Here is an 11,200-nt window from a genome sequence, read left to right as displayed (position 1 = left end):
CCTAGATCTAAGGGGTAACTTATTTTTATTTTATTTCTATGAAGTCCTTACAAAATTCAACGTGGCAACTTCTTAGCTGCTAAATTCACCAAACCGAAGTACCCCCGTCTCTTCCCTCCGCAAATCCTCAACTACCGCCACCAAAGATTAAAAACGTAGCCCTCATGGCAACCGAAGAATGCTCACTAATTTCCCTCTAACCCAAACCCTAAATTCCCTCAGAATTCAATCTCCACCTCCCAAAACCCTAACCCTAGCTCCATCAACCATGTCTCTCAATCTCCAATCCCACGCTTTCGCCGGCAACTCCCTTCGCTCCAAATCCCCCTCCTCCTCCCTCGAAACCCTAAAAACCCTCCTTTTAACGGCAACCCAAGAGGACTCAGTCTCCAATTTCAAGGTCCTCCCCTTTCGAAAGGGCCGCCCTTTGGCTCGGTCGTCGGATTCGGACTCCGATTCGCCCCCCAATTGGCATCTGGGTTGGGTGTCGCTGGAGAAATTCAAGGGATTTGAAGCTGATTGTTTTGTGTATTTGGGGGAGGATTTGGAGGAGACTGTGTATTGGGCCGTGGATGTTGGTGGTGATGAGAGTGGGGTCGAGCTGGGGAGGGGAGGAGATGGGTTCTGTTTCGTGGAGCTGAGGACTTTGATGGTGGCTACTGATTGGGGCGATGCCCGTGCGATGTGGGAATTGGCGATTGCTGGCCATGTAATGATTTCGATTTATCATGATCTGATTTTGTTGTTTGCTATTGTTCAATTAAGTATTTTGAGGTTTAATATTGCTCTTGATGGATGCTTACATTTGCAACACTATGGTCGTGTTTCCCACAAAATATGGTTAGAAGATGTTGTGTGTCATTTTGTAGTTTTAGAAGCTGGGTTGGTATGGAATCTGATTGCGATAGTAGATGTTTTGATTATGCGGATATAAAATGTTATTGATTAACTTTGCGAATGCTAACAACGTTAATGTTCACAGTGACAAGAAAAACTTTTGAGTGACTGAATGGTGTGAAAGATTTTTCATTGAATATCATTACTGTCCAAGAACTTGAATCATTAATATATGTGTATTTTGTAAAGAGAAGTTGTTTTTATGAACTAGCTAAGGAGTTTGATCAATCTATGGATGCTAAATCTTTCATGTATTGGATTTTTAGAGGGCTTGGTCGTGATGCAAGAATTGATTTGATGGTCTGTTGGTACCATAGAGCTCTTGAAAGTAGTCTTTTGGTGGATAATTGTGGTTTCTGCTACTGAAAATTTAATAATAGAAGAAGAGTGCTAAAAGTAGGCAGTTGCAGTTTTGTAAACTCGACGATGGGAACTAAAATCAGTAGCAATACTAAAACTTGGTAAGATGATATAAGCGTTCCATCATATGGTCAAATGGAATATCATGTTTTTTTCTTAGCATAGTAAAATTTGTTTTGCCTTGACAATTGCCTTACATTTTAAATAGGTTATGAAAGTTTTATCTAGTGCTTTATCATCATGTCACAAATCAAGTATCGGACACAGTGGACAAGTTTTACTATTCCTACAATGCTTTTTATCTTCCATAACATTCAATTTTTTATTTTTCTTATCCTTTGTCAGGGACGTGCACTAACAGAGTGGCATATCGTATCACGTTTTTGTGGACATTGTGGATCCCGAACAGCTCCCATTGACGGAGGAAGGCGGAAGCAATGTACAAATGAATCCTGCAAGAAGAGAATATATCCTCGAGTTGATTCTGTATGATCTGGGTTGCGAATTATTTTCCTCTTAGTTAATGTGGATACATGTGTCTTAATTTGTGTATGGCATGTGTACAAAATTATGAACTTTCTTGATTCATTAGGTCTGGAAGTAGAGGTGTATACGTACATTTTTCCTTAAAATAAGTTGATACTAATCTTGTTTGTGTCATGTGATGTTAAACAGGTTGTAATAATGCTAGTTATCGACAAAGAAAACGACCGCTGTCTATTGAGTCGCCAATCAAGATTTGTACCGCGTATGTGGAGTTGCCTTTCTGGTTTCATAGAGGTGAGGTGTTTCCTTGTTGGATGTTTAAAAACTTAAATAATCTTAAGTTTTATTGTCCGTATTCTGACAAGCTAGTTTGCTGAATATAGCAATCTCTGAGCTAATCCTTTCTGACATATTTCACTAATCAGAGGCAGCAACTTAATCAACCTTTTAACACAGCAACAATAACTTGAGTGGCTTGATTATGACTAGAAAAGGATTCTTGTCATACCCAAAATCTTCTTTTCTGTGAAACCCGGTAAGATGCATGCAACTGTAAAGTTTGATTTGATGGATCCTTCTAGTTAATTTGAAGCAGATTAATACTGTTAATTATAAATCTTATGTAACAAACTAGTACAAGAGCTCAAAACATTATTAGAATTTTAGGGCGATACATTATGATTATACCACTTCTGCAATGGAATGTGTTAGTTTATACTGATTTTAACTATGTTCATTTTTAGCCAGGGGAAAGCTTAGAAGAGGCTGTAAGAAGAGAAACCTGGGAAGAAGCTGGTGTTGAAGTGGGTGAAGTTGTTTATCATAGTTCTCAACCATGGCCTGGTATCTCCTTATACAACATCTACTTGGATATTTAGTTGTGAACTTTTTAACTTCACTCTTTGTATATGCTCAAGATATGTGAGTAAAGAGTGTATCCTATTCTTAATTTGTAAAGGTTATGCCTGTAGCTTATTGCATTTGATATTTCGGCCCAGAGTATAGCTTTTGTCGGTTGACATGAATATTCGTCACCAACTGAAATCAAATTCACATCAGAAGTGTATCGGTTGTTGTGATATAGTCATTACTATTTACATTTCCTTTTCTTTTTAAACGCTGAGTTGCATTATGACTAAAAGAAGGCATAGCTGACACCTTATTTGTTATTCTTTCAGTTGGTCCGAGTAGTATGCCATGCCAATTGATGGTAGGATTTTTTGCATATGCAAAGTCACTTGAAATTAATGTGGACAAGGAGGAGTTAGAAGGTACTTTCAGACCATTAAAATTCTGTGCAACAATTTCTGAAGTAAATGCTTTGTGAATATTATTGTTTACATATCACTAAATGCCTATTGGCTGGTTCACTTTGTTCCTGTTATTCACTTTTCAGTACTCATTGTGTTTTCAAGCATGCTGTCTAGATCTATACTATGAGTAGATCCTATGCATATAAGCAGTGGCTAAGTACCTTTTATGTATGGATATCAGTTGCATTTTGATTTATAATAGATGACTACCAAGGAGCTGTTCTATATATTACTTCATTGCAGTTATTCTACCTCTTATTCTTGCCTTCTTTTGTTTGGGGTAAAAATTTTCATGAATCAGAGTTAATCCTTAAATTGGAGTCTAGGCTGACTGTTCAAGAAATTTTCAACATGCTGGTAAGTAAAATGTCATACGGTTTGAGGTTTGTATTACAAGGTCCTGGGAATCGTAAAATGTCATACGGTTTGAGGTTTGTATTACAAGGTCCTGGGAATCAATAAATTACCATAAATTATTTGTGGCCATGAAGAAGGAAATAAAGGGCTTCATCCTGCAGTCGGCAGGCTTCACATTATGACACATGGCATTCATGAAGGAAAATGCCATGTATATTTATCATCACAAGGGTCAAATATCACTGCTGAAATTTAGGAAATAGAGGAAGAATGGGTCATAAATCTTTGTTGAAACTGACTATAGAGAAGCCAAATCAAGTCATATAAGAATAACCAGAATAGTGATGGTAGCATGTTGACAGATTGTTTCTTGCATCTCGTCTTTAGTAAAAAAGATAGCGGTGCTAAAATTTGATTGTAACTCAGTCTAATTTGAATAATTCTGACATGACTGAAATTAATTGCACAATGATTTTCTTTTTGTGCAATACTCTTTTCTTTTATCTGTGTTACTGGTCAATCTTCATCCATGAATTTTCATACTTCAAAACTAGAGGTTTTTCAGTCAGAATGGATTAGACTCGCATATATTGTTTATATAGTGTACCTCACACAAATATCAGACATGTGAATTTGGTTTTTCTGTATATGTGATATATACAATAATACATACAAATCAGTCGTGTTCTATTTGAAAATTTTGAACATCTATTGAACTGATTGAAGATGAGCAATAAGAATGTCATGTGAATCATTTACTATAACATACATATGAATGGTCATCTTGCCGATTTTGTAGATGCTCGGTGGCACAGTAGAGAGGATGTTAAAAAGGCGTTGACATTTGCAGAATATGAGAAAGCTCAGAGGACATCTGCCTTCAAGGTGAACCAAATGTGCAAGGGTGTCGAAAAAGGTCAAAATTTCTCGTCAGACTTCAACGTGGAGAGTGGTGAGCTGGCCCCAATGTTTGTCCCTGGCCCCTTCGCCATTGCCCATCATCTTATCTCGTCGTGGGTTCACCAGAGTTCAGTCAATAACTCAGAACCATCAGCAAAGCAATTGAACAATGTGTCCAATTTATGACAAACCCTTGGAACACTGTTGAAAAGGAAGTCATTTTTCTTAATGGATGCTGTTCATGTAAAGTCCAATGAAGCTGCTTAATGCAGATACTGTTGATACATTGTATGTTGCACAACTGTGTCATATATCTCTGTTTTGAAGAGAAATGTCATCTTGCACCAAAATGGCAGGGCTTTTATGCATTTACTTTTGTCTCAATGGCTTAGCTGCGCTATAAGCCTTATGACCGTGATCCTTGAATCAAAATGCATTTGTGTTTTTACGAGATTAAATTTGGCTTGAGTTTTGCAAAACTAGCACGAACTATTTGGGATTTGCATGAAAATATCATAAACATTTTTCTATCATAGAAGGTGTTAGAAACAAATAGCACAACAGAAATAATATCATATACACTATAACAGTCCATGAATTACAAAGCATACGTATAGCGTCAACCTATTTATTTATGTTTTTGCGACATGGATTTTTAGACGAAGTCACAAATTATCATGACTTTATTTTATTATCAGATAACTGTACGTGATATTTTTCTGTTGATTTCAAAATTCGAGATAGTTTTATGAAATTTACTCATACATATATATAATAGGTTCTCCTATACTTATTTTTTTTTGTTTGGGTGAAGTGCACATAGACCCCCGGTAGTATTACTCTTCGAACTTGCTATCCATGCAGTTTCATTTTAAGGTACATCCCGTGGTGAAAATTTTCAAGTCTTCTATCTCAACTAGATTCACTAATTTCACCTAAAGGCAATATTTACCAAAAATGCACCCTCAGAAAACAAAAGTAAAAAAAAAAATAATCACCCGGGGGTCTATCTATCAAAATGAAACTACGTGGATGGAGCAGAACTTTTTTTTGGATCCAGATTTACACTTCGGGCCCAACCCATCTCCGCCGAAACATCTGGGGTACAGGCTTGCAGCAAAACTCTGGAACTTGGGAGACTCGATCGTTGGAAGAACACAATATTCCTCAGAAAGAAAATTTTCCACAGCGATCTACAGTTGTGATGGGATCCCTGCTCTCAATCTCCCTCCTCCTCTTGGCTTTGTCAGCCTCTCTACAAATCTCTTCTCCTCGCAAGTGAGATTTTGATTCCAATCCTCTTATTTCAATCATGGGTTCTCAGAATTGCATTGTTGGGTTGTGTATCATCCACTTGACTTTGCAATTTCGATTTGTATAGTTTCACCTTGGTCTGTGCTTAGAACTGCATTGATTGGGAGTTTGCCCATTTGGGTTCTTGATAGAGTTCGATCTTTGGTTGTACTTGATTGATTGTTGTGTAGGTTTAGCGTGAACTGGGTTAAGATTGATAGGGTTGGACAAAATAGTCACAGTTATATTTCAAATTAATGGAATATGCGAAATTTTTGGAAGTTGTATATGTGTAGATAAAATTTGTGTTAGTTATTACTGCTGCTATGTATTGTTAAGGACATGGATGTGATATAACCTTCATCATATTAATCTGAATAAGTTTTTCTTTTAAATACCGATACAGCTGAGAGATTAATCAAAATTCTGAATCGCCTGCAATTATACCTTGAAAGCAAGTGACCCGGTAAAGATAAGAGTCTCCTGTGTTACCTGTGATGTATGGAAGTAGCAACATAATGTCATAATGCTACCTGAAGAAAATAAGCCAGATCATGAGTGTTTGACAACTTGCATTATTGGGTCGTGCTGTTCCAGCTCATACAACCAAGGGTGACCCTTTAAGGTTGCTCTTAGATTGAGTATAAAATGGTGAGTATGAGTATGATGGATTTTCTGTAGTAAACTGCATTCGACATAAGTTGCATTTTGTTTTGGTGATGTATTTCTTCCCATATCTAGTGTCTTATTGAGTGAAGTCTCCTAACCGGATCATTCATTGATTACATCCTTTCCCTAGAAAAAGACATTAGGCTAGAAGATTCTATTTGGTGAAGGTTTGAAGCTCCTTGCTCTTGTCTTCTTTAGGTTTTAAGGTATCTTTTTGGGCAAAAGAAAGCCCTGAGATTTTATTTTAGATGAAGACTCATCTGGTTGCAGTTGTTTCCAGTGCATTGAGATCTTTGCATGCCGCATTAGCTAAAACACGCACACGCACGTGCACACGCATGCACACACTGTTGTTAGGATACAATGGATACTACAATTTTTCTAATACATTGAGACACTCTCTCTCTCTCTCTCTCTCTCTCTCTCTCTCTCTCTCACACACACACACACACACACACACACTTGTGTTAGGATACAATGGATACTGTAACTTTTCTAATACATTGAGAAATTAGGACATTTAAAATTTCTAATACATTGATAAAATATAATCTAGAACCAAAATTATGATCTTTGGTCTACCAAACAAGCTCTTAGCCCTATGGAGGTCATGACTAGAATGCTATGCACCAATTAAACACCAGTCTCATGGTGGAATTGATGCAAATCAGATAAACCTTTTAAATATAAAGCTTTTGTAGTGGGAGCTACAATACAATATAGTCTTCTGCTTATTAAGACAATAATATGCAGGGGTTAATTTCACATAACTCCTCTGAACTTAGGGAACTGTTTCACATAACCCCCTGAACTTTGTTTATCTCACTTAATCCCCCTGAATCTTGGGGTGCCTCACAAAACCCTGTTGAAATTTGAACTTTTCTCACCTGACTCCCCTATGTGTAATTTGCAAATAAGATAAATTTCATTGGGGAGAGGGTTTGTTGCCTATAAATGACAACTAATAGAATTTGGAACTTTTTTCATCCCAAGCGCATTTTAGTCATTTGCAAATTACACATTGGAGTTCTGGTGAGAAAAGTTCAAAGTTCAGGGGGATTTTGTGAGACACCTTAAATTTCAAGGGGGTTAAGTGAGATAAAAAAGTTCAGGGGTGTTATGTGAAACCACCCCAAAAGATCGGGGGTTATGTAAATTAACCCAATATGTGGGGGTTAGGTACATACATCTAACTTCACGCTAAGTTCCCAAAAACAAGCACATACTTTCATATTCCCCAAGATTCCTGGTAAAAACTAGTTTAGTTTTAAACTAATCCATGCATGTGGGTTTAGTCTTACCTCAGTCAATTTCTCATTTAGTAGTGCCATATCCTGTTACCCAAGTCAGACACTGCAGTGTTGGGAGTATATTCATGCAATACTGGATTTGATCACTAGACACTCAGGAATAATTTCTATAGTAGGTTCAATTTAAGTGTCAGGTTTTTTAACCGATAAAAATCGTTAATTATTGTCTCCAACTAAGGAAACTGTAGTTAAGAAAAAACTTAATGTCTCCAAAATGCTATGCAGTCAAATCTCAGTGGCAGAAGTTAAGGAAAAGACTTACAATGGGGCAAAGGATGTCGATGGAGAAGTAGCTAAAGAGTTTTTCAAAAGTAGATATATTGTCTTTCTGCATGGTGTTCATCTAGATTTTGCGTCATATATAGATACCTTTGGGTAGTTTTAGCACACTTATTGGCCAAACAACTCTTCCCATTCTTGAGGTTTACTTGGATATTTTCACAGGAAATTTCTTTCTTCTAGAAATGCGTTCTTCGCCTTGTGATTTCTTTGTTAAACCACGTGCATGTTTTGTGACATTTGGATGCGCATACTCATCCATAGCCTTCATCAATGACATGCTGAGCCTAAGGACAACCTACTTGGCCTTTTTTTTATTGCTATCTGATTAGGAGATTGTTGCTTACCTGAGCCTTTCTCATCAGTTAGCATGGAGTTATCTAAGAAGTAAACAAGGAAATGACTAAAGGCTTTCAAATATGTACTTGCTTTCTTTAATGTGTGAGAAATAAGTTTCGCTACTATGCATCTCGTAAATTACCTTTTCATAGCCTTGGCTGATCCTGTATTCATCAAGATGCTCAGTTCTGGGTTTCTCTTTTACATTCTTGTGGTGCATTGATCACTTAGGGATGCTCAACACAAGTTTTCCCGCGATAATAGTTCTTATGCGTGAAATTTAATGTCTATTTCACTCTTATATTTATAACAAATTGCATCTGTTGATAAGTAATTTACCCACTTTAGATGTTAACAATTTGACGTATGCCATACTTAACTGATTAATTTTTGACCTCTTCTCTGTCGATTATCTGCAGGATAGGAGGGAAAAACAAGGTGGCAAAGATGGAGCCTATCTATCATCATGATAATGAAAATTCACCCATTGGAATTGACCCCTCAAAAGTAATCCAACTATCATGGCATCCGAGGTCAGTTCTTAGAATTATTTATGTTTTCTTTTGACTACCCTTTTGTTTTATTGTAAATAAAGACCAGGGCGGTCGTTGGAGTCTTACATATTTAATGTTGCTTACCTCTGTTTGTATAAATGGTAGATAAAACCAAGTAACTAGTATCAACTTTGGTAGAGTGTCGGACTATGCAGGATTCAGGGCTTGAGGAGAGTTATAAATAAAAAGGGGAATTGATAGACTTCTATGATATATTAAATATTCACCTGAACTTTGTTTACAAAGAAGTACTTTGATGTAGGCATTTTCATTTGATTGACCCTGACTATTATTTCACCTGAACTCAAAGAAGCACTTTAATGTAGGCATTCTCATTTGATTGACCCTGACTTCTCTTTCATTAAGTTAGGGCCTTCTTGTATAAAGGATTTCTTTCTGGAGAGGAGTGTGATCACCTCATTTCTCTGGTAAATCTCTTGCTCCATCACATACACAAGTGGCTTTCTTGGTCATATGGCATCTTAAATCCAATTTCTTTAGTGCAGGCACAAAATAAACTAGTCATACCTTTGGCTAATGATAGTGATACAGGAAATAATCCATCAAGCTCCGAAATGTTCTTGACCCGAAAGCTGGTAAGTCATTCTACAACCTCTGCTGAATTCTCTGCAGATGACTACTTAGTTGGCCCAACTTATTTTATTTGTTATTTCAAGGATGAAACTGTTTCAAAGATTGAGGAGAGAATATCAGCTTGGACTTTTCTTCCCCAAGGTATTAATTAGACCCATTCTCCATTATTACATCATCATCTACTTCTATCTTTTTTCTCCCCATATTTTTCTTTCTTCGCTTCAGAGAACGGGGAGGAAATGCAAATATTGCACTATAGGACAAATGAAAGTCATGAACCAAATTATGACTATTATCAAGTAGGATCCAATATGGTGAATGGTGGGAATCGAGTTGCAACAGTTCTGATGTATCTCTCAGCGGTGACTCGTGGTGGTGAGACAGTCTTCCCCAAGTCAGAGGTGATACATGCCTTCTCATATTAAAATTCAGGGCAAATTTCAAGAAACTACCATGAATTTCCTCTGCATTTTCCCCCTTGAAAATACCATAAACTTTGCATGCTTAAGAAGCTACCGTGAGCTTCCATGAAGCAGTCACTTCTCCTTTTTGATCATGATAAACATTTAAGTAAATTATCTCTCGACCACTTATTGTACTTTCCTTACCCTTCTATAACATTTTCAAAAAAAGGATCAAGGAGCTAACATGAACTATAGTTTTCACTGTATCAGTTTGCAATAAATAAATAAATAATGATAAATTTCATGGTAGATTTTTTGAATGGGTAAGATATACTTCTTGTGCTGTAGATGGTTGATCGCTTATTGCCCCTAGTCTTTGGTATTAGCAGTTAGACCACCCAAGACTCAGTTCTCTTCATTATCATAACTCCTATAAGAGAATACGGGATCTTTCTGCAACATACTGGATCTCCTTGCAACAAGTTGACGTCACTTGACACCCTCATCACTGATACAAATAATGAAGAGATAACTCTGTTTGGATATCAGATGGTCTAAGTGCTAATAAAAGCTTAGAGTCTATAACAACCCACCATAGCATAAGGTGCATCTGCAATTAACCCATATAAAGTTTATCCTAAAATTCAGAGGTCTACATGTCACATAGATAACTCTTGGTCAAAGCGCACACAACTAAATAGATTTCTTACTGAAGCAAACCTGAAGCCTCTCTTCTTTTCAACTTTTGCAGCTTAAAGACTCTCAAATCGAGGATGAAACTTTGTCAGATTGTGCATCAACTGGTTACACAATAAAACCAGCCAAAGGCGATGCCCTTCTTCTCTTCAATCTTCATCCTAACACAACAATAGACGAAAGCAGCATCCATGGGAGCTGCAAAGTCATCGAAGGCGAGAAATGGACTGCAACGAAATTGATACACACGAGAGCTTTCAATGTAAACAAAGACTCGAGGCCTTCTCTGATTTTGGAAGAAGAATGCACAGATGAAGATGATAACTGCAGTCGATGGGCTGCCAGCGGAGAGTGCCATAGGAATCCTGTGTTTATGTTGGGTACTCCTGATTACTATGGATCTTGTAGGAAGAGTTGTGGTGTTTGCTGACAGTTGTTGAGAACTTTGTAAATATTACAGAGGGAATGAATTTCAGGCGTTGGTATCTTAATCCATGAATGTTTGTAGTGCAAATAAATATTGCAATAGTGGGGTTTGTTACGATGTGATCTTTGCTTGTTTTCTTGCATATATTTCACTTTGTCTTGGAGTTTGTGATTGTAGATTAAGAAAATAATTAGAATTATGCAAGAAAACATATTTATGCTGACAAAGGCTACAAGCTATAATAAGGGTAAATTACACTAAACCCCCATGGACTTTCAGTGTTTTGCTGTATATGGACTTTCAAAATCACACTAAACATACA

General features: G+C 37.0%; 2 protein-coding genes across 2 annotated transcripts; both read left to right on the top strand.

The window, feature by feature from the left end:
- Positions 78-4,685, top strand: LOC109844647 (nudix hydrolase 19, chloroplastic). The gene is made up of 6 exons (XM_020413761.1): positions 78-709; positions 1,603-1,743; positions 1,933-2,037; positions 2,487-2,586; positions 2,922-3,014; positions 4,213-4,685. The coding sequence occupies exons 1-6, from the start codon at positions 179-181 to the stop codon at positions 4,497-4,499; spliced, it is 1,257 nt and encodes a 418-aa protein (XP_020269350.1). The 5' UTR covers positions 78-178; the 3' UTR covers positions 4,500-4,685.
- LOC109846332 (probable prolyl 4-hydroxylase 6) lies at positions 5,389-11,000 on the top strand. Its single transcript, XM_020415559.1, has 7 exons — positions 5,389-5,591; positions 8,623-8,736; positions 9,128-9,185; positions 9,264-9,353; positions 9,435-9,492; positions 9,577-9,752; positions 10,507-11,000. The coding sequence occupies exons 1-7, from the start codon at positions 5,518-5,520 to the stop codon at positions 10,879-10,881; spliced, it is 945 nt and encodes a 314-aa protein (XP_020271148.1). The 5' UTR covers positions 5,389-5,517; the 3' UTR covers positions 10,882-11,000.

Source organism: Asparagus officinalis, chromosome 6, assembly GCF_001876935.1.
Source record: "Asparagus officinalis chromosome 6, Aspof.V1, whole genome shotgun sequence".
In the NCBI taxonomy this organism is placed as follows: Eukaryota; Viridiplantae; Streptophyta; class Magnoliopsida; order Asparagales; family Asparagaceae; genus Asparagus; species Asparagus officinalis.
Note: the sequence above shows the minus strand (reverse complement) of the source record. Positions and strands in the feature narration are given on the sequence as shown.